The 24,007-nt window shown below is 43.6% G+C and overlaps 1 protein-coding gene across 2 annotated transcripts in view; it reads right to left on the bottom strand.

The window, feature by feature from the left end:
- Pde7b (phosphodiesterase 7B) overlaps positions 1-24,007 on the bottom strand; it is a 309,600-nt gene that overhangs the window by 8,888 nt on the left and 276,705 nt on the right. For both annotated transcript variants that reach the window (XM_051164496.1, XM_051164494.1), the window contains 4 exons: positions 22,421-22,552; positions 10,822-10,913; positions 4,961-5,105; positions 2,991-3,087 (listed from right to left, as the gene is read on the bottom strand). In XM_051164496.1, the coding sequence (XP_051020453.1) occupies positions 2,991-3,087; positions 4,961-5,105; positions 10,822-10,913; positions 22,421-22,552 (466 nt within the window). The remainder of the gene's footprint in view (positions 1-2,990; positions 3,088-4,960; positions 5,106-10,821; positions 10,914-22,420; positions 22,553-24,007) is intronic.

Raw genomic sequence — 24,007 nt, 5'->3', positions numbered from 1 at the left:
AGAAAGAAGAAGAAACACATGGCAGTTCAACTCCTCATAGAATGCACATCAATGGCCTTAAGGACCATGCTGGGGGAAATTGTTCCTGTCTCTTCCCTTGGGATCATGGGGAACCCTTTAGGACCGCTGGCTCTTGGAGCTCGCGCCTGGAGATGAAAAACCCGTGGGCATCAGTGATGGCTAACACTGGCTCATGTGCGTAGGTGTGCGCATGAGTAGGACAAACTTAAAAAGTGCATCTATTTATTCTCTCTGTGTATGTGGCGTGCATGCACATGCAGTGTGTGAGTGGAGGTGAGGGACACGCAGTAAGAGGAGACTCTGGGGATTGAACTTGGGTTGTCAGTCTCGATGGCAGGTGCCTTTGCCATTTTCAGTGATGGAAATGCTTTCTGCACAGTCTGTTCTGGGAACTCTCTGGAGCATATCCAACATACTAGGAACTGAAATTTTAATCTCTTTTTATACATTTAGCTAGCCGAGTGAGCCTCGGAGATGCCATACCAGAAGGTGCACAGGAGCACATATCCTTCAGAATGCAGCTTGGTCTCTACCATCTTCGGCACTGAGCTGTTCGCTAAATGGTCTCCACCTTTACATGGATTCCTGTGAGATTGTTCTTTCTCTTACTCGCCCGCCAAACAAGTAAGAAACATTTGTAGTCTTCAGGAATTTAATCAAATAGACTCTTTGCTCCAGGGGTGCTGCAGGTTGGCATTTGGGCTGCTACAGTGTAAACCAGTTAGAGTTCTTGGTGGCAACTGTAACATCCCCTGTGTGTAATTATTTATATAAAAACAAGTTTTGTTGAGGATTAAACAGAGCTAGAGGTGGATGTTCAAGAAAACCTTTTGGAAAAACTAGGTTAATTGTGGCGGTATCAATCGGTATTCACAATTGTATGGAAATTCTACTTTTTTAAAGTGTTGAGGGGCAGAGAGAAGGGGAACCCTAATCTCCACCCTGAGGATCTGACTGGTTTTCTAATTCACAGGGCACCATTTTCCTCTCTGTGTCTGAAGCCTCAATTTAAAGAATTTTTCTTTGTTTAACATAATGTATTATACCCATGATAGTCATTCTAGCTGGGCATAGTGGCTGATGTTTGCAACCTAGCATTCTAGAGCCCGAGGCAGGGATCTGAGTTTGAGGCCAGCTTCTGTTACTTATCAAGACCCAACAGCAGCAGCAACAACGACAATGACAGTGACAGCAGCCTCAGCAGCAGCAGCAGCAGCAGCAGCAGCAAGAGAGACTAGAATTGTTGATAGAGGCCTGAGTGCCAGGGGCAGGGTGAGATGATTTGGCATTTGAGTCATAACTGAAAGCCCGAATAGGCTTGATCAAGGATGGGGTCGTTCCTATAAAGCTAAGAGACAATCAATGTGGAAGGATGATAGTTCGGATGAGTCGGGTCTAGTCTTCTCAAAGCTTCTAGACTGCAAGACAATTGACTGACAAGGAGTGGGTCTGTGCCTTAGTTCCTTTGCCTGCCAGGAAATGTGCGGTGGGACTTTGTAGTGACTGCAGTGGCAAGAATATTATACTGCATGCAAGCATCTTACGAGGGCCATTTTCCCCCCACAAAGAAGCATCATAGTTACCTTATTGCTCCATGTCACTAATTCCCCATAGTTTGACTTTGATTCCTGAACTGCATGTCTGCCCAAGTGATATGACCCCTGCCCCAAGTTGCTTAAAGTCTAAATAAAGTGTCCAATGAGCAAAGTTCAAGCTTTAAATCACAACCACAGTGCAGGATGGAAACCAAAGCAAGCAGGGAAGAGAAGAATCTCGATTTTCAATTCTGTAGTGGAAGCCTCCTCTCCCGCTGCTGTTTCAATAGTTCATATGCCACACAGTGAAGCAATCACTCACCCAACATACTCTGAGACCTCTCTGCTCTAACTCCACCATGCTTCCTTTGTTCCGATGTCAGTAGAGACTTTGTGTCTTGGTCAACTAGAGTGGAGTTTTTAACTTCTAATGACACACTGAATGCACATGGAATTCCAGTCACAGGAGTCCCATGAACACTTTGACTCCTGAAGTGTGACAGTGAGCAGAGCCCTCCCGCCCCGTGTGAACCCAGCCCTACTTTGTCTTTTGTCTTTGGAACCATCACGATGTCATTGACATATCTTTCGGTGGACGCTTTTTTTTTTTTTCCCCCAAAGAGGCTCACTGTTGCTGTATGACCTCCCCACAGAGCTGGCATGTAAGACACTTCAAGCTTTATTTGTTCCCAGCCTCTTAAACCTGATCCTGTCACTAGCAGGAGGGTGCTGCTGATGCCCGGACAAACATCCTGAATGTTGAAACGCAGCCTGAAGAAACAAGGCTGTGATTCAAGGCCTACCTCCCACCCAATGTCAAGACTCTGTTTGCTGATTTACTGCCTTCCTTCTGAAGGAAGGTAATCACTGAAAAGTTATGCTCTGCCTTAGGACCATTTGTCTTTTCACAGAAAAACCCACATATGTTATTGTTGAAACTATGTTTGAATGGTTTAACTCAGTCCTTGGCTAATTTTGACGTATTTCATTGGAAATTTTAAGAACCTAAGAAGAAGGCTCTAAAGTGTCCTGTCAGAATGGAAGATGCTGGCCTCCAAACAATGCTTAGCTTTTAGGCTTTGCTCAACTAATTAAAATGAAAGTCAGGGCAAAAATCAAACTGCCCTTCATAATGTTATAGCCACAGAGGAAAAAAAAAATACGGCTGTCTACGTGTGCCTGTATATATCTTGCTTTCATTCATTGTATTATGTAATTATTACTTGTTTGTATCGTAAGTCTGTGATATTTATTTAAATTTTTCTTCCCCATGAAAGGGTTGGATGGTTCACAAGAGAGTTAAAGAAAAAGGCTACAATAATCAAAGTTGGTGAAAGAACAAATGTCATGACAGATTACCAAATGCTGTTTTATTAGGCTAATTGCCCAAAAGGAGAAGGGGGAGAGGGAACCTCGGCTGTGGGATCCACTAACCTTGCCTGTAGAATTCTTCACAGACCCTTTCACTCCACTGCTTGCTCATCTCCCAGATTCGACAAGGATTGCAAATGTCGGCACACTTCAAGGCGATCTGAGAACAGACAGGGCAGGGACAGGCTGTCGGAGGGTGTCTCTTCAGCAGCAGATGTACCCCAAGCCAAAGGTGCTGCCAGGTCCGCCTGTGTGTCTCATGGTACCAAGCCCGTATTTACAGAGGGCCTCCCCAACATGCCTCCTCAGGAAACAACTGTTATTCATAACTGCACAAGACACTTCATTCAGAACTCCCACTTTATAGCATTGAGGAGAGAAGAGCCACCGTCCAAGGACACAGCTCTCCCAAGAAGACCTGGGGTGGGCAGGCCAATGAAAGCCTTGCTTTAGCTCCTTCTGTTGTTCCCCCTTCTGAGGCTGCAAGGATCTGGCCACAGATCATTTTCAAGTCACTCTTTTTTTTTTTTTCATTTAGATTTTTAAAAATTAATTTATTCTCTCATATGTTACATCATCCTGATTGCAGTTTCCCCTGTACCCCCATCTCCTCCATCCCCTGCACCTCCTCCATACCACCCCCCACTTCCTCCATCTCATCCCACCTCCTCCATCCACATCCACTCCTTCTTCACTTATTTTCAGAAAAAGTCAGGCCTCCCAGGGATATCAACCAAACATGGCATATCAAGTTGTAGTAAGACTAGGCACCTCCCTTCATATTAAGGCTGGATGAGGCAACCCAGTAGGAGGAAAAGGGTCCCAAAAGCAAGCAGAAGAGTAAGAAACAGTACCCCTCCACTGCTTCCTCTGTTAGGAGTCCCACAGAAATACCAGCTATACAACCATAACATACATACATACATACATACATATATGGCCTAGGTTAAACCCACGTAGGCTCCCTGATTGTTGTTGGTTCAGTCTCAGTGATGGATGTCACTTTTATGTCCACACAGCAGAAAGGGTTGGTTGGACTTGATCCAACTCAACAATTCAATTCGCTTATTTTTATCTGAAAAGCTGTAAACCTCATCTGAGCAAGAAGTCAGGGAGGAAAGGAGTCAAAGCCGAGCTGGACAGGCCTCAGGTGAAGGACGGCTACTGGCTTTCCAGGGTTTGATGGCACCATGATTAACAATATGCCCTCACATTACAGACTCCGCCCTTCACTGGCACAGCTGTCACACTGATTAAAGTTCTGTCAAGGCACAGAACTTGGTAAATGCAGGGCAAAGCCCTTGCTGTGGCGTTTCTGGTAAGTTCTGTCCCCCCAGGGTGTGATTCGAAGCTCTGTTTTGTGTATGGTAGTACCTATATAAGGGTATGGAGTGACCCTCCCCCCAATAAGCTCGTATATCTGAATGATTGGTTTCCAGTGGCGGAACTGTTTGGGAAGGATTAGGAGGTGTGGCCTTGTTGGAGGAGGTGTGTCCCTGGGGATGGGTTTGAGGTTTCAAAAGCTCACAACATTCCCAGTTAGCGTTTCTCTCTCTGCCTCATAGTCTCAACAGGTAAGCTGTCGGCTATTGCTCCAGCACCATGTTTGTGCAGACCTTCAGACGCCCTGCTACGGCATCATGGAGTCACCCTCTGAAACGGTAAGCAGACTTCCAATGTAATGTTTTCTTCTGTAATTTTCCTTGGTTGTTGGCATGTCTTTACAGCGACAGATAAGTAACTAAGCAAGTGATTGTACACTTGCTGGCAGACCTTCCATCGAGGCCACTGTGACGAGGCAGTTAGTAAACAAGGAAAAACGAGAGACTTTCTACTTTCTGAAACCATGATTTTGCTTGTTTGGAAAGCACTCAACTGCCGTGTGTGTCTTCTCCAGCGTTTAACAAAGTAGGTCACGACTCTGACTTCACCACAGACGGTAGCTCCTTCTCAAACGAGCTAAAAGCATTGATCGTTTTTAGCGATCCCTAAGTGTCTTCAAGCAGCCAGGCGAGGTGGCTTTTGTTGCTTACCTGAAGCATAAAGTGTCTGTCCTGTGCACTCTCCAGTCTCAAGTCTTCATTGTGGAGGTGAGCTTTCAAGCGCGTCAGAAACTCGTTCTGTCTGTTGATGTCTGTGGCCAAGATCAGGGAGCCCAGCTGCTGTTCGATATCCTGTCTGCATGCGAAAGAACAGAAGAGAAAGACACACTTACACAGCCGGTCCCACTCAGGGCGCTTGATTCTCTCACCCCCACCACCACGTGGCTTGCCTCTCTAGCCCTTAATTTGTTTACCACACGGGATCTCAGTTGCTCCCAGCCTGAGAGTGAGGCTTATGTCAGAGCTGCACAGAGAGGCTGGGACCTTGGGAAGGTGAAGTCACGTTCACTGCGCATTCCCACCGCTGCCATGGGGGAAATGTGAAAGAGTAAAGAAGAAAAGCCTGCTCTAAAAGGAGCACACAAAGTTTGGAAGGAACCACAGGCATCTGGGTTATGCCTTTCATAGCGTCAACCTTAAGATGATCACAGAGAAAGAGAAAGTGGTGGCAGCTGTCTTAATGTTTAAAAATATTTTTTTAAATCTTGTGTGTGTGTGTGTGTGTGTGTGTGTGTGTCTGTCTGCGTGCCATGCCACATGTATGACAGCACCCACACTGGCCAGAAGAGGGCATTGGACTCCCTGGAGCTGCTGTGGGTGCTGCAAACTGGAGTCCTCTGGGAAGAACAGTAAGAGCTGTTAACCAGTGAACCACCTTCCCAGCTGAATGGTCACAATTTGGGAGACAAGAATGGTGATGGTATTATGGGGTGGATGAGTCAGTAACAACACAAAATAGACCGCAATAGGACTTAAAGGCAAACCTGACACCATTGTAAACCAGCAGGAAAGAGACACGTTGGTATACTCGTGGCACAGTGGAACTGGGACATTTTACAGAAATAGTGAAGGCGAGAGAGCCTTGTTTCTCACACAGAGATCAATAAAGAGAGTAACGGGGGTTCAAGTTCACCCCTAGAAACAGACGGTGCCTGAAGCACAGCACGTGGTGTGTGGCTGGGCCGACCGGAGTCAAGATACCCTCCTAATTCCCACGCAGCCCAAGAACTTTGCCTGCCCTAACTACCCCCAGCTCTGTTTTACTGCTCTTTCTCTACTGACTTAGGCCACTGCGCATGACTAACAGAATGCTTTAATTTTATCTGTTTTCAAATTCTATACCATATACCAAAGTTATATGGTATATATGAGCATGTTTTGTGGGTAGGCTTTGCACTATTTACTTTTTTTAAACTTAATTTTATTCTTTGAGAATTTCATACATGTGTCCATTGTATTTCCACCAAATCCTCCCCTTGTCCTTTCCCTTCGCCCTGGCCTTCCTCCCTCTCAATTTCATGCCCTCCCTTCCTTGGTTAACGTGAGCCCAGCGGTGCTGTCAGGATGTACATGGGTATGTACGGTCACTAGCTAGAGCGTGCTGCTGTTTTGGTTGCTGTTGCTTTGAGACAGGGTTTCATATAGTCCCGGTAAGGCCTAACCTTACTATGCAGCAAGGCTGACCTTGAACTTCCGGTACTCCTGCCTCCACCTCCCAAATATGGAATTTCAGTAGCATGCCACCATGTCTGCCTCATGTCTTATCCTTTTGGCTTGAAATTATGCTTTCAAATTCACCCGTGTTGGCGTGTAGGCTCTAATACATAATTTTCATTATTTTATTGTATTCTCTTATAATAATAAACTATACTGTGTGTATCTATTTTTGATGGCCACTTCAGCTGCTTCTAGTTTCTGCCCCATAAACACACTGATGTAGTTCCACTTATGCAGGCACAAAGGTCAATCTTGGGAGTGCAGTTAGGAGTGAAATTTCCAGACCATGGGGTGTGTTCACCTCTGATTTACAAGATATAAACTAGTACAGTGTGTCTGGGGAGTAACTGAGAAATTAGTGTAAAAATAATTTGACAGTTAGAAATGAGATGGCAAAGAGCTCATCTGCAAACTTATATTAACATGTTAGCAAGGGTGCAACTAGAAAGATATATATAAAGATATATATATAAAGATACTTATATTATGGTTGGTTATAGTAATAAAGCATCTTAGGGGGAAAGAATCCATGAGTAGGAGTTTATAACTGCTGCATTTGTGCTGTGCAACTATTAAATATTATATTTATTGATATGTAAAATTTTATGTTTTATTGCATAAGAAATCAGGATGCAAGGGATATGAAGTGTGACCTCGGTGGTAAAAGAGAATAAGTTATATGTAAAGGAGACTTATGGTTGATTCCTTTTTCTTTATATTTCTAACTATTGTATGCATTTAAAAATATGAGCAGTTTTACAATCAGAAATTATAACATGTTAATTAGGAAAAATGTATCCTGAGTCAAAGACAATTTGACTTAATTTGAAAGACAAATTAAGAACCTCAAGTAATATTTGCAACACATAAAAACGGTTATTATACATAATATACAAAGAGTTCTTACAAATAAATAACAGTGATAAGAAAATAGGAAACGAGTAAAAACATTGTCTCTAAATAAATAGCAATGTTTAGTAAATATATAAAACCTTTCAATGTCAGCTTAAGTAAAAGATTCATTGTGATTGAAGAGAAGCTGTCATGCTGTGTGTATATGCGTGTGTGTGTATGTGTGTACACATATGTGTGAACATTGCAAATATTTAAAACGCCATAAACGATATAACTCAATTTGAGAGATACTGTGATACTCTGAGTTTTAGAGGTTCTTGTTATGTATCATCACATTGTTTTTTAAGAAGCTGTGTTGCCATTGATGACATTAATGAATTACAAGAAAATCTACCAACAATCACAGTTCGGGGAAAGATATGCATTGTAGATGTCAAGATTTCTGGGAAAATAATATTTTGGTATATCTGCAATTCTGTTTTCAGATGATAAATATGATAAATGCCAGTTTTCAAATGGAATGCATGGAGTTGTGTGTAATCAGGCATTCAACATAAAGAAAGATTTCATTGTGTCGCTGGAGAGATGGCTCAGAGGTTAAGAGCACTGGCTGCTCTTCCAAAGGTCCTGAGTTCAATCCCAGCAACCACATGGTGGCTCACAAGTATCTATAATGTGATCTGGTGCCCTCTTCTGGCATGCAGGAGAGTACATGCAGGCAAAAACACTATATATCTAATAAATAAATAAATATTTAAAACAAACAAAAAGAAAGATTTGATCATGTTTTGTTACTACACTTTTATAAGTCTTGTTTTCCAAGAGACAAAAATCCCTTATTTCAGAATTATGTTATGGCTTTTTGGCAGCAATACAAATATGAACAAATATTTTCAAGAATGAAAATCTCTCACTTAAAAATAATGCTTTATCTATGTAACTGCTTTGTGACTGCACATACATAGATGAGGAAATATTTTCAAGACTGAAGCAAACTACAAGTGACATTAGAGTCAAGACATCTGATGGACTCCTTGAGAGCTACTCTACAGCTTTTATCAGGTGGATAGTGACGTGTCACTGTCTCAAGTACAGTGCAACACTAGTTTATGTTCCCTCTTATTATAAAAAATGTTATTTATAATGAAATAATTTGGAAATCATCTAATGTCCAAACAGCAATGAGTAATCACATCTATTTGGACACAGTATTGACAAACAGTCAACACAGTAACTTCCAGTCACACATTGGGTGGTGTAGAGAAAGGCCTTTATTACAGTAAATGGACACCATTAGACGGCTGGGTGACTAGTGCCTATAACCTCATCACTTGAGAAGCTGAGGCAAGAGAATTGATGTGAGTTTGAAGTCAGTTTGGATTACGGAGTGAGACTGATCCTGTCTCAGAAAATTCCAGAAAGAAGGGGATGGAAGAATGCTCAGTGGTTGCGGGCACTTGCTGCTCTTTCCAAGGACTTGAGTTTGAGTCTCAGCACCCACACTGGATGGCTCACAAGCACCTGTAACCAGCCTCAGCTGCAGTAAGGACCCCGTCTTCTGGCCTCTGAGTGACTTATATGCATGTAGTACGCATACGGACACACAAGCACACACATGAACCAACCAAACCACAAACAAAAAACTGAAACCTGCAAATATGTCTTGCATTTTGTTAAAATGGGGTTGTACTAAAAAACAAAACAAAACAAAACAAAAAAAACCAAAAAAACAAACAAACAAAAAACCCACTGCAAGGAAATATAGCTGCTGGGTTAACGTTGACTACTCCCCCTGGCAGGGTTGCCAGAACTTGTACTTTTCTTCTTTGAACTGTGTGAGCCTGTCAGTGTTCTGTCTACTGTTTTGTTCATCAGAAACGACAACCTCATTGTGCTTCTAAATGAGCACCTTTCTCAGCTTTCCGCAGTTCTTGCATTTATCATAGCTGGCCTCCCAAAGGTCAGGAAAATAACTCTAAAGTACTTCCTCGAGGGTAGAAAAGCTAATAATGATGAATATAAGTTTTGTTATAGAGTCCGTTCACAATTATGTACTGATTAGTCTTCCAGCCACGGCAATTTGTGACGGCAGCATCTCACAAAGACACCGTGGCTCAGGAATAAATGGTGTTTGTAATGCAAGCCATAGGTTTGCGGTGGGACTGTTTGGCGGGGGAGGGGGGAGCTGCTCATATTGGGCTGGTTGTTCCTTCTTTCCATTTATTCCCCCATTATATTCCTTTCCTGTCCTCCTTCCTTCCTTCCTGTTTTGTTTTTGGTTTTTTTGCTTTTTTGTTTTGTCTTTTGTTTGTTTTATTTCCAAGCCTCAGTTCCTCCTGTAAGTTGAACATTTCCTTCCGGAGCACACTGCCCGTCGTCCTATGGCAGAACGTCACTCTGACCTGGATCCCCAGCTTCCACATATACTTAAGAAAATGATTGGTTTTTGCCATTCACCTAATCCTCTTGGGTCATGTACATTTTCATGAAAGAGTTCAGACTTAGTGGTGGTGCCTTAAAATAGTATATTGACTAAGTTGGGGACCAGGAGGAAAACGAGCAAGATTCAGGCTAGACAAATAGTAAGCTATGGAAATTAATATTTTCTGCTTAAAAGGCAAAAGACAGCTAGCTGTGGTGATGCTCACTTTAATCCCAGCACATATGAGGCAGAGGCAGGAGGATCTCTGAGTTCAAGGCCATCCTGGTCTACAGAGCAAGCCCCAGGACAGTCAGGGTTACACAGAGAAATCCTGTCTTGGGGAAAAAAAAAAGACAACATCAAAAATAAATAAATAAACCCACAAAAGTCATTAAGGAGGAAAAAAAAAAAAGGCTGAGGTCAATTCAGTTGACAAATTCATTTAATTTAATTTGTTTTGTTTATTTTTTGAAGTGGAGATTTTTCTCTTTAGCCCAGACTGCCCTCAGTCTCAAAATGATCCTCCTGTCTCAACTTTAAACTGCTAGAAATATAGGCGTGAGTTACACACAGTTTAATAAAACATTTCTGGCTCCTCGTTTCCCCTGAGGCCCGCAATGACAAAGCACACTTCACTGGCCTAGTCCTTAATCTAGCTTGCAAGTTCCTATGTTCCTTCTTGACAAATATTTATTCTTTGAATCTAAGCGGGAGGACGGTTTTGCTAACACAAGAGACAGGGATTTGGCAAAGCAGAGCCTTGTTGCTGAAGAGTGTAAAATAGGAGAGTTGTTTATTATCCTTCCCTCTGATTTTAGGTCATGGACCGACCATGCCAGACCCTTTCAAAGTGCACAGAGAGATTCTGGTTTCTGGGTTTTGGTACCTGACACCGGATCTCCCCCCAGACAACTGAGTGAGGGCGGGACACTCAGCAGCTGGCTCCCTGCTATTGATGTAGGGGTCCCCAGCACGCCCACCAGAACGTCTCATCCACACACATCTCTGCAGCACTTACGTCATTTCCTTTGGCAAGTGAGCCAGAAGCCTCGATTCCCGAAGCATGCCGATTGTAGATCGCCAGTGGTGATTCTCCAGTACAGACATATTCTAGAAAGAAAGAGAACAAGAGCTGCAAAGGAGACAAGCACTAGATAGTGATTGTTCTCACACCTTGGGGGAGGCCAATTGTTTTTTCTTTCCAGCCAGAGGCCACCCTGATGAGAAAAGAAAACCAAAGTAAAAGGGCCATGCCTAGGCCCTGCCCTCAGGCTGAAGACCAAACCAGCTAGAGGTGGGTGTCACAGCTTCCTGTCTCATCTGCTGTGCTGACCACAGCTGGCAAGAACCTCCTCTCCCCAGCTTTCATGGCGTTGGCAACACACTCTGGCTTCTGAGCCCAGCTCAGTACTGTTTTGATTATTGGTCAGGTGGCAGTTCTTTTTACAAAAGATTTTATTTTTAGTTACGTAGGTGTGCTCACGGGTCCAGGTGCCCTCAGAGGTCAGAAGAGGGCATTGGATCTCCTGGAACTGGAGATACAGGAGGCTGTAAGCTATTGGACTCTAGTGCTGGGACTCTTTGTGTCTTCTGCCCGAGCTGCCTGCTGAGCCATTTCTGTAGCCCCCAGTGATGGATTTTTATGCGCGCTAAAGTTTAAGAACCGCTGTTAAAGGGACAGCTTTGTCTACCCTCACAACCAGAATATTGGCATTTAGCCTATGAAGTCTGAGATGATATTTATAGTGTTTTCCTTGCCTACTATTGTGATACTCTCCTTTGGGGGGACATCCGTTCTCTCTAGCCTCTCCCCTGAGAAGTGTGTCTTTTTCTTTCTCTTTCCGTTTTTGGTTTTTCTGAGGTAGAGTGGCAGAATTTACAGGCTGTCCTTGTTAATATCTAGCCCAGGCTAGCCTTTAGCTGTCAAATTTCCTGCCTCAACCTCCTGAGTTCTGGCATTATAGGTATGTACCACCAAGCCCAGCCTCTGTAGTACTTTAAGAGTAATTTTAAAGTAATAAAATACAACATAAAAAGATAACATTATCTAACAGTGAAGGAAAACTGTTCAATGAGGTTCCTTCTGTAGTGAGGGTTGTAGAGACAGAAAGTGGGTTGGCGCTCGCCTGGGGTGGGAGGGACAGGAGGATGGGGAGTTTTTGTTTAATGGATATAGAATTTTATAAGATGTTCTAGAGATGCTGGGTGATAATGACTGCACACCACTATAACTGCACTTAATGCCACTGAATCGCATATTTTAGAATGGCTGAAATGGTACATTTTATAGTGTGTATTTTATCACAGTTCAAAAAGAAAATTAAAGGGACAGAAGTAAGGAAAACTATTGTTCTAAGTTTGCTTCCTCTTACTGTGATAAAGACCAAGACCAAGGGTGGCTGGGATGAAGAGTGTTTTATTTTACAGCTTTGTCTCACACTTCTAAATGATGTCACTTAGTGTTGTTAGTCCTCCACTGAGGGAGCTCAGAGCAAGAACCTAGAGGCAGGGGCCACGGAGGAACACTGCTTCCTAGCTTGCTCCTCATGGCTCGCTTAGCCTCCTTTCTTAGCCTACCTAGGACTTGTTCGGGGGTGGCACTGGCCCCCTAGTGAGCTGGATCCCTCCATGACAGCTCATTCATCAAGAACACGAACTACAGATTGCCAAAGGCTAATCTGATGGAGGCATTTCCTTAAGGAGATTCCTCTTCCCAGATAACTAGCTAAAAAAGCAAAGCAAAAACACAGGCCTAAGGAGATCACACAAGTCATACAATCCTCGACTTGTTAGTAGCAAATGAGAAGAGAGTGTCCACGAATGACACAAGCCAGGGTCCCCTAAAAACAAACAAAAACAAACAAACAAACAAACAAACAGAAAAAGAAAGTTTGAGAAAACCGCACTTATTCTTGCTTCTTAAATCTCCCCAGGACTCCGCTGTGATGAGTGCCTCAAGCCTGTGTCTTGAGCCCATCCGTGGAGAGAGTGTTGCCTCTCTGCTGCCACACAGCCATTATTTTTTATCTACTACTTGACCACGTCTGAGCCAGTGATGACATTTTATTACCTTCATCTCCTTGTTTATTATTTCCTTTTGGGCATGGGCCACACTCAAACCAAGGAGAATGTTTGTTAGCAGTAACGTGCTAGACTAATCTGTTCTGATTGTAAAGATTTATGAGCACAGAGAGCGACAGGTCAGAGTGATGTAAGAGGCGCGCGGTGCTGCGGTGACATTTAACTCACTCGCTCATGAGTTCACTTGCCAGACTCATTCAAGCAGATGCAGACACGAGCTACCTCGCAGGAGTGTTTCCAGGGGCCAAAAACTGTAACAGGACCTAATGGCAAATGACACTACATCTCTGTTGAGTGGAACGAAAGTGTCAGGAGGCTGGCCGGAGGCACTTGTTATGTATGCCAGCCTGACTTAACAACAATCTTCCTGAAGACAAGAGTATGAGCCTACTTAGGAAAGTTGTTGGTGAGAGTGTGTTTGGGTAGAAAGTACTAAGGAAATGAGAGGAGACTGAGCAGACCGGGAAGCCGACACAGGTGAAGGGTGACTGTGATTGCAGACTCATGCGGGCAGAGTCTTATACAAACAACAGTTTGGTCAGGACGGTGTTGGAACCAAGGCCATTCCTCTGGCTTCAAAGGAATAAGAAATGAAGGGCAGTGACGAGAGGGCCATACCAAGCACTGTCTTTGGGCTAAGCGAGCACTTTATTTTACCTCATTTAATGCTCACTTAGCCCTTGGATGTTCCTAGCTCAGGTATAATAAACACTTCCCCAGGGAAGCAGCGTGTGGGGCTGGCACCCATAGCCATGTGGCTAAGGAACATCCTAGACTTATGCCCGCCAGTGTGAAGACCTGGACCACGCCTACGTTCCTTCTTATCTCCCAGGGATTTCCTCTGTGTTGCTGTATCTAAGCGCCCAGAAGCCAGAACTTCATAAGCTCATGAATACCTACAATTAGACTTAGTTTTACCCTCATTTTTCAGAATTGATATCTAAAAATGTAAGCAGTCTGTCCTGCTAATTTGTAAACATTAGGGTGTTTGTTTGTTTGTGTTTGTTTGTTTGTTTGTTCCAAGACAGGGTCTCTCTGTGTAGCCTTGGCTGTCCTGGACTCGCTTTGTAGACAAGGCTGGCCTCGAACTCACAGCGATTTGCCTGCCTCTGCCTCTGCCTCTGCCTCTGCCTCTTGAGTGCTGGGATTAAAGGTGTGGGCCACCATGCCCTGCTAACATTAGCATTTTAACATCTTGTTTTTGCATGCTAAATGCGTTCAGGGAATCTAAAAGCCATTTACTTTGAATGCCTGTTCCTTTCTCCTGAAGAAAAGCACAAGAATTAGATGTTATTTAAGTCAGGAATTTTAAATCAGCAATTTACCCCTGTAACTGCTGTTTTCTTTCCTCCCTTGGATATGTGACTAGAACCCAACAGCTCAGGCACGTGCCAGACCACACACATGCTCTACTTCTGACCTATGCTTCCAGCCCTGGACCTAGAGTGTTGTTATTTATTCATTTACCAATGTTTGTGTGTGGTGTGTGCCTGTGCTTGTACCCATGTAAGGGCCTGGCCTTTCTTGCTCTGTCTTATCCCCAGGAGGCTGTCTCTCTGATCCTGGAGCTAGGCTGGTGCTCAAGCCCTAGAGAGCCTCCTGTTCCTACCCCCTTCCCACCCCTTGTGCTAGGGTTATAGGCAAGTACTGCCACACCCAGCCTTCCACGCGGGTGCTAGGAGCTCAAATCAGGTCCTTCTGTTCACACAGCAAGTGCTCTTACCCGCTAGGCCATCTCCTCAGCCCCTAGAAGTTTAGTTTAATGCCATGCATTCATATCTGTGGAATTTCTTTGATAGCTTTATTATATTTCTCTGTAACAACAACAGTGCCATAAGCTGAAATTCTAATTTAAAAGATTTCCCTAATTTGGGCCTATAAAAATTAAATAGTTTCTGAGATTGAGTTTATAGTGTGATTGTTATTAGCAGCTTAACTGCCCTTTAAAAGCACAGGAGTATTGCAAATTTGGGGGGAAAATTATGCTGAATAATCAAAGTTATTGGCAGTTATTTTAGGACAACGATGTGTGCGTTTGGGGATCCTGGAACCGCAGTTTCAGGAGGCATCTTTCAATATTTTTAATGGTTCATTTAGTGTTTTAAAACTTCAGGCAATATGTGATGAGGCTCACAGTAAGTAAGAGGCATGCCTAGCCGCTGTAACAAGGGTGATTTGCAAGGTGGCTGAGAAGCAGAGCGCTGACCTGATGGCCCCGCTGGTGCATTCCAGGCAGGCCAATAGGAAGGCCTAAATGTGGGTTCTGCACATTGTTCACGCCTAAGGCTTGGAAAGGCTTAACGCGTTCCAAAGGACACCCATGCGGCATTTGGAAATTGAGGCTAGCCATGACTGCTCTGGAAGGCAAGGGACAGTTCTTATTTATCTCTGTGCCATAGTATAGACCCTTGTGCCACATGAGGAAATAAATACTTGTTGAATCGATAAGCCAGTCTTGGAGGCTTCTGCTGTGGAGTCCTCAGACTTTTGTTCAGAGAAAAGATATTTTTAAATTATTATAGGGGTTGGTTCTTTCATTACATGCTCACAGGTGGCCAGATAAATGGCTCCAGAGGTAAAATAGCAGGTGGCAAGTGTTGATTGCAGAGTGCAAGTAAGATCACCATAAAGACTTTTAAAGTCATTCCAACCCATCCAGCCCGGTCTGCTCAGCTTACATTACCATAGCAGGAAAAGCAATGGCAGATTCACTAGCACCAGCTGAGCCCTGTGTGCTGGACACTGGCAACAGAGTGAATGCGTGTCCAAGGCTTGCTGTCCACCTGAAGCATGGCTGTCTAACCGGGCAATGGCAGTTTTGATCTGTACACATGGGCGATGAGGGAAGAGACCACCGAGCTTGTGCAGGAGACACGGGGAAGATGTATTTGAGAAAAGATGTCCAAGATGAGATCAGTGGTTGAATGAATCAGAGTGGACCCAGAGAGTGTGCACATTAATACTACAGGATAGTGCATTTCATTAAAATGGGCAGAAGGAACAGTGTGTGGAGACCCGAAGCAAGAGATACTTTATATCTCCTCTCTTTGTTTGGTCGTATATTTTGTTTTGGAAATGGCCACATTGTAAGAGACTACACATCTTGCTTAGTTGTCTTCTATTTTGCCTCGCAGAGTGCAGGGATTTTTATTTGCTTTGGTCACCTTTGGCATCCATGGTACCTGGCATGTATTAAGCACTCCGCAGAGGAATAATAGGTATGAGGGAGAAATTAAAAGTATTTCTGATTGGTAATTTACTAAGGCTGGGGTCGGGGAGGGGGCATGGTGGGCAGAGAGGCTTCATGGAACAGAAAGGCTATGATAACCCCAAGGTTGGTGCGGGTACACTGCATGTTTGTCTATTTATAGGATCTTGGGGAGCGGTGGGTTTCTTAGCAGGAGTTTGTGCGGCCAGAATTGGGTTTAAGGAATCTCCTCCTGGTTGTACAATGGGGGAAAAGATTGTAACCGGGCAGCATTGAGTAATGCGAAAACGAGCAGGCAGGAAGATGTCTATGTCCTGAACCAGGGGAAAGCAAGGGTAAGGACCAAGCCAGTCATCAATATTCCTAGCAAATGGTCAGAAATGACAATGGCTTGTCCCTGGCACGGGAGCAGCCCTGCTGCGACAGGCTTCTCTGAACTTTCACAGTGGCCCATCTCATAGTCCAAAAGACATAGACAGAGAGAAAGGAGGCACAGTTCCAACATGGCCAGGGAGCTGATGATCCCACTTTAATGTCCCCTGGTGCCCTTAGTCGGTTTGGGAAGACACATCCAGTCACATTGGCCTGCCTTGCAGAAGTGTGAGTTCAGCGATTTCATCCTGACCAGTGGAAAAGTGTGTTCATATATCAGACACCACACACTTGCAGTTTTAAGAATAATCTTTTACAATTTATTCATTTATTATTATTTTTGTGCGTAGTGTGTGTGTGTAAGTGTATGTAAGTGCGCAAGTCATTCTCCTGTGCATGTGCATCAAGAGGTTAGTGGTCGGCTTCAGGCATCTTCCTCTATTGCTTTACATCTTGTTTTTGAGCCCAGAGCTGGCAGGTTCAACTAGAATGGCAGTGAGTCTCAGGGCCCCTGCTCCCTCTGCTTCCCCGGTGCTGGCCTTAGAGGCATCAACTTCCATGTGGGATTCAAACTTGGGTTCTCATGCTTGCGTGGTGACCAACTAAACCGTCTCCTGAACCTAAGAATACTCTTCATCGGCCCACCTTTGTGGTCATAAGAACTATTAGAATTTTAATTTGGTGGGGCTGGAGAGATGGCTCAGTGGTTATGAGCACTGTCTGCTTTTCCAGAGGTCATGAGTTCAGTTCCCAGCAACCACATGGTGGCTCACAACCATCTATAATGTGATCTGATGCCCTCCTCTGCCTGCAGATGTACATGCAGGCCGAGTATTGTATACATAATAATAAATAAATACAACTTTAAAAAAAGAAAAACAAAAATAATAATTAAAAAAAATTTTTTCATTTGGAAAAATAAAACCCGTACGACATTCAGATGCGAAACAACTCTCCTCCCTTTTTCTTTTTTCTTTTTTTTCTCCTCCCTTTTTCTTCTCTGAATTACCAGCTATAATATGCCTGAAAGACAAACAGGCACCCTGATTTCTGGCATTTAATAAACCACCAACACAGGTTTTCAAATTAAATCAAGAGGCTGTCTGTCAAAGAGATTCTGGCATAGCTGAGCTGCTACCATGAAAGACAACTTTCCTTTCTATTTTTTTTTTAAATAGTGGTTACCTCCTTCCATCTTTGTGTGTGTGTGTGTGTGTGTGTGTGTGTGTGTGTTAATAGGGTGAACCTAGGGTCTTGTGTAGGTAGGCAATTTCTTTACAACTGAGTTATAGCCCCAGTTTTCCATAATATTTTGAGAGAGGTCTCTCTAAATTGCCTCTAACCTGCAATTCTGCCCCCTCAATCTCCTTGAGTAGCTGGGACTACAAGCCTGTGCCACCATGTCTGGCTGTCACCTCTCTCTGTTTATTGGAAGCTTTCTTTGATGAAAATACTTAGAGCGACATCGCTAAATGGAGTCTGGCACCCAAAGGAATTGGACATTTTCCCTCTTTTAAGTCTAGAAGATGCAAGAAGGAAAACAATGGCTTGAGTGTGGTTTGTGTTTGCATCCTTAATTGCTCACAAAATGTCTCTGGAAATAACAGTTTCTGCCCAGCTCCTGCCTAACAAACCAAATGCTCTCCTTGGAGATACCCCAAGGACTGCATCCAGGAGGTCTCAAAGGAAGAGGAGTTCAAAATAAGACCCTGGTCTTTGACAAACCCATGGCCCTGGTTTAAGGCCTGCTTGATTGTTCTTTCCTGCATCTTCTCTGCCCATGACTGATCCTAGAACAAGGACTATGGATTCACTTGCTGCCCATGGAAGGCCTGTTCGGATGACGGCCACAGAACCTTATTGAAGCAGAAAACCAATTCTGACTCTTCCCTCACAGAGTTTAATACTGTGCCTAGAATACCTTCCATCCTGCAGAAATTAGGAGGGTAGGAATAATCTTTGTAATTATGTATTGGAAGAACAGTCATAGACACTGTTATCCTGGTGTGTGTGATTCAGAGTCATTCAAAATAAAAAGGAGGCAGGGCAATGGTGGCACACGCCTCTAATCCCAGCACTCAGGAGGTCTCAGTGAGTTTGAGGCCAGCCTGGCCTAGGTTTCTAGAGTGAGTTCCAGGACATCAAGGGCTGCACAGAGAAACCAGGTCTCGAAAAACCAAGATAAATAAGTAAAAATTTAAAATGTTAATCCCCGCCCCCTGGTTGCCTGTAGCAGATGGGTAAGAAAAACCATACACTTCTGCCCAACATCACAGGATAGGATAATCGTAAGGTTTCATGGAAGAATCATCCATTGCATTATCCATGTAGTGGTCCGTCTGTGGTTAATATGTAGTTGGAATCTACCAAGAGGAAATACGTTTTAAGTTAAACTGGAGGCACTTCTCTTTACAACTGTGGTAACCATCATGAAGTCTGATGCTACATAGATGTTGCAGCTTGCTGAGCCTCTGTTTGTGTGTGTGTGTGTGTGTGTGTGTGTGTGTGTGTGTGTGTAGATGGAGGGCGCTATGTATACGTCGGGGCTTGCTGAGCCTTTCTGCGACTCTGCGTGTGTAAGATGGTGAGTAATGTTGGAGTGTAGAGGCAAGGAGAGTCAATTCTGGGGCCTCCTTCTCCTATGCTTCCATCCCTCTTGGCCACATGGACCGCTTTTATTCTGAGTGAGGCACCTGGTGGGTGGGCCTGCAGTGTCTTTGTACTGACCCTGTTTGCAAGTCAGCTTGTGAATTGGGTCCAGAGAGCAGACAACGGGAGGGCGCCCTCTGCTGACCCTGCCCTCACTCCAGCTGCCCTGGCTGTCTCCTTGTCTCAGTGCAAAGGCATGTGGTGAGTGCTATGCCTTCACATCTGCTATGTCGTTTCTTTCTTTCTTCCAGAATTCTTTTTATTTTGTTTATTTATTACATATACAGTATTCTACCTGCATATAACTCCTGCAGGCCAGAAGAGGGCACCAGATCTCATTATAGATGGTTGTGAGCCACCATGTGGTTGCTAGGAATTGAACTCAGGACCTCTGGAATAGCAGTCAGTGCTCTTAACCTCTGAGCCATCTCTCCAGGCCCCAACTACATTGTTTCTTAGCCCTCTTCCAAATTCTCCCTTTCCATTCTCTTCTTTTTTTCCTGTCAGGGATCAGACCACACAGTCTAGATTGTTGTGTCTTCTGGAGAGAGCAGTAGCACATTTTACCGCACCAACTAAACTCTTTGGATACAAAGAATTACACAGTATTTACTTTTTAAATGTTAAAAAAAAAAAAGACACTTGTATTTCCTTTTTCAAACTAGATTTAGGTTTGTTTGGATAATTCTCATGTTGAGCACCTGAATTTGAACTAATGTTTAGGGCAGAGAGCATGTTTTACTCAGTTTTGGATTCCTAGATCTGTGCTGATGTCACCAGTTTAATAACATACAAGACTATATATTGCACTGAAAGTCCTGTAAATTTGATTGTATTAAAATATTTACTTTAAATAAAGAGATCAGAATAAAAATTATTAAACATGATTTATACTTCCAAACTTTAAGAATTTCTGAGAGCTGGGTGGGATGGCACATGCCTTTAATCCCAGCACTCAGGAGGCAGAGGCAGGTGGAGCTCTAAGTTTGAGGCCAGCCTGGTCTGCAGAGCAAATTTCAGGACAATCAGGGCTATAAAGAGAAACCTTGTCTTGAAAAAATTTTTTTTTGTTATTTTGAGAAAATCATTAGTACCTGAATCATATTGGACTATCTCTTTTGAAATTCTATTTTTATTAATTACTGGTGAGAACTTAACTCTTTGTTATTAATAAATTTGACATTTTTGCTTTTATGGCTTTAGCATCTGGCATACCTCTTTCTGATTTGTCTGAATAAGAAAGCATTTTACATCTTTTGAAATACTTATTTGTTTAATTGTGTGTGTGCATGGTGTGTAAGTGTTTGTGTGTGTTTGCGCAATGTGAGTGAGTGTATGTGTATGGTGAGTGAGAGTGAGTGTGTGTGTGTGTGTGTGTGTGTGTGTGTGTGTGTGTGTGTGTATGTTGCTCTATTGCCCAGATTGGCCTCAAACTTTAGATTTGCCTCAGCTTTTCAAGAGTTAAGATTACTGGTATGAGCTTTCATGTCCAGTGGCAATGTGTGTGTGTATAGGCATGCTGACATGTCAGGCCAGAAGACATCTCTTCAGAATCAGTTCTCTTGTGCCACCTTGTGGACTTGGGCATTGAACTCACAGTGAACTTAGACTCTGCCCCCTGAGCCATGTCACTGGCCTACACTGTGTCTTTAACGTACTAAATGCTAAAGTGTACTTTTATGACCTTTATTTTTAAGTACAAACTGGTCAATACTAGTAGATACTTCATTGTTCTGACTCTCTGGGATATGGAGACATTAGAATGATGTAAGTGTTCCCATAGGCTGGGATGGATGAAGCAGCCATGGCTGACAGACTTTCTTTGTCTAGTGCATGTATTTGAGAAAGTCAGTGTTGACAGGAATATAAAGTCTGCTGGGTTGTGGGGTGGGGATGGGGTGTAGCTCAGGACAGTCATCCGTCACACGCGCCACCCCCCCCCCCCCCCGACTCAGATGTCTATGTTTTCATCAACCTGCAAAGTTAGCTCCTGAGATAGTTCTAGGAAATCAGTTTCATTTTTTTTATTTGTTTGTTTTTGAGACATAGTTTATAGAATCCTGGCTGTTCTGGAACTTGAGACCAGGCTGGCCTTAAACTCCCTCCTCTGCCTCCCTCCCTGGTGCTGAGATTGAAGGCATGCACCACCATGCCTGGCTTCTTGGTTTATTTTTAAGATCACCATAAGAAAAAAACACTAAAAACAAAACAAAACAAAACAAAAAAACAATTATAGCTGTAGGTCCTGGCTGGTTGTCCTAGGGATCCAACAGTGAGCAAGGTGCCAGGTGGACCCTAGACCTCAGAATGCTAGTGTCTGTCTTTACATGAAAGCACTTGGATGGAGACTGGCTTTCTCTGCCCTTTAACTGTGCTTTATTGGAAATTAAAACACCCCTCCTACCCCCGTTCCCCAAGCCGAAAACACCTGCTCAGTGGAGCTGCTTTATGACAATCTATTAAGAGTTCTTTTTATCATACAATTAAACAAAATCTAAGTCTGGGATAGACTCTCTTATATGAAACACTTTTGTTAATGACTAGTGAGAGTATCCACAAAATTACACCGAAAGCTCCCATCAGCATGTGGCTCAAATCCTAGCACTTATGAGAATTTGAGGCCAGCCCGAGCTACATAATAGGTCTGAGGCTAGTCTGGCTCATGTAAAGCCCTGCCTCAAAACAAACAAACAAACAAACAAACAAACAACAATAACAACAGCAAACTAGAAAGTTAAGACTGTTTTTAGAGTAGTACTATCTGAATTAATATCTTAAGTGATATTATGCTGAGAGCTCCTCAGGCCAGGCAGCGTGCTGGGGAACGCTTTAGAACAGTATGCATCTCTCATCTTTGGTGACACACCTTTAGCTCCAAGGCCAATAAAGTTCAGAAACAGCTCCAGAGACTCAAATCTGAATTAAAATCCCATGTGGGAAACAGGTACTTCAGATCTGCAAGAACCAGCCTCATCTGACCACTAAGGACAAGACAGTCTCCATTGACACACACATTTTAAGCTACAAGAGAGTCGGTTCCTAGGTCCTGTTGACTTAGCACAGTTTCAAAGCTGCTTTGGAACAAGCTGAGGTGTTTGAATGTCTCAGTACATCAGTTTAGCTTTCGTTAGTGGATAAGCTGGCTCTGATTCAATCCATGATCTTTGGATGTGGCTCGCATCACTGAAGTTGACCTTCAGTGAGGGCCATCTTTAGGGCCAGAAGAAGGTTCCAGCTGTACACCTACGGTAGACAACCGTTCCGACTCCTTAGTCAGCATTTCCATGTTTAATATTTTTCCCCTTACCTGATACAGGTTGGCAAGGTGGTGGTTAGTTTTGATCAAAAACGGCTGGTTCACCCCTGGGTGGTCGACGTCATGAGCTGCTGCAGCCAGTAGTCCAAGCATGATGTCTAGAGGTGTGAGGAAGCTGGCCAGCTGTTAAAGAGTAAAGCCCAGAGACCGACTGTTATCTGCTGGCAGTCAGCAAGGCGACATGTGCACAGGACTGCGGGGGGAAGGATCGAAGGCAGTGTGGGACGTAACCGTGCAAACAGAACTTGTGCGCTCTACCCTGCACTCTTTCCCTCCTGCTCACAAGTCTTGTTGGTGCAGCGTCTTAGCCTGCGGGCAATACCAGTGACCGGTGGGCAGGAGGAGCAGCAAGATCAGCCTTACTTACAGAGGAAGTTGCAACTGAAGAAACAAGTTAGTTAAAGGAATAAGCAGACTTAAAGAATCACCAATATGTGTTTCCTCGTTTAAAACATTCATTTAAAAATATTTCTATTCTCTCTCTGACTCTCCTTTCTCTGTCAGTGTGTGTGTGTGCATGTGTGTGTGTGTTTGTGTATGTATAGGCATGGCATGTGTGTGTATGTGTGTGTGTGTACAGGCATATGCATCCCATGGCATGTGTGTGTGTGTATGTGTGTGTGCATGTATGTGTGTGTGCATGTGTGTCCAGGCATATGCATCCCATGGCATGTGTGAATCCTTCCACTGTAGGATCTGGGGACTGCACTTAGATTGTCAGGCTTTTGTGACAAGTGCTTTTATCTACTAAGCATCTTGTCTGCTTTCCCTTAGTCCCACCCCACCCCCTGTTTTAAAGCCTGTATTGGGGATTGAACCTAGGACCTCATGCATGCCTGTCAAGCACACTATCACGAATTTAGCTCCGGTGTATTTTAACTAAGATATATCTCTGCCACTTCTTTGAAAGAAGTAGACTGAACTGCAGAAGTTGCACACTTCTTCAATGTGGAATAAATGGTGGGGGATTTATGAGACTCTTTACATCTTGGTCAACCGGGAAAACAGGCAGGAAAATGGGATGTCTGATTTCAGAGCAGAAGCTTGTGATATAACATGTAGACTATTTAGATGAAGAAGGATTTTGGATTACAGATGTGCAGCATCCTCCAGCCTCATCCTGAGATGCCTGTGTGACATCTCTGTGTTTAGGGGCTTACATTGAAGTATCTATATATTCAGTGAATTACTAAAACTGATTGAACTAAGCAGACTCTTGGACTTCAAAGTTATTTTCAAAAAAGAAAAAAGGAACAAGAAAATTCCTAGCGTGTATTATACCCAAGCCCTAATTGTTCAGTAGCCTTGATTGTAACAATCACTACATTACACTATCATTACGTCTTTACTCTCTGACTTTGGGTTGGTCCATTGCATTAGAGCGTGCTCGCTCAGAGGTCTTGGACATTCAGATATTCTTGGATTCTGAGTCAAAATCTCCCATTGGCCAAGTAGAAATGGGACTTGAAACTGGAGCTCTGATCCCATTTATTGATCAAAGCCCACAAGCTGGGAAGCCTTTTCCAGTAAAGCTCAGTGCTAGCAGCATTTGTGGTAAAGGTCCATTGCACAAGCACT

Source organism: Acomys russatus, chromosome 21, assembly GCF_903995435.1.
Source record: "Acomys russatus chromosome 21, mAcoRus1.1, whole genome shotgun sequence".
NCBI lineage: Eukaryota > Metazoa > Chordata > Mammalia > Rodentia > Muridae > Acomys > Acomys russatus.
Note: the sequence above shows the minus strand (reverse complement) of the source record. Positions and strands in the feature narration are given on the sequence as shown.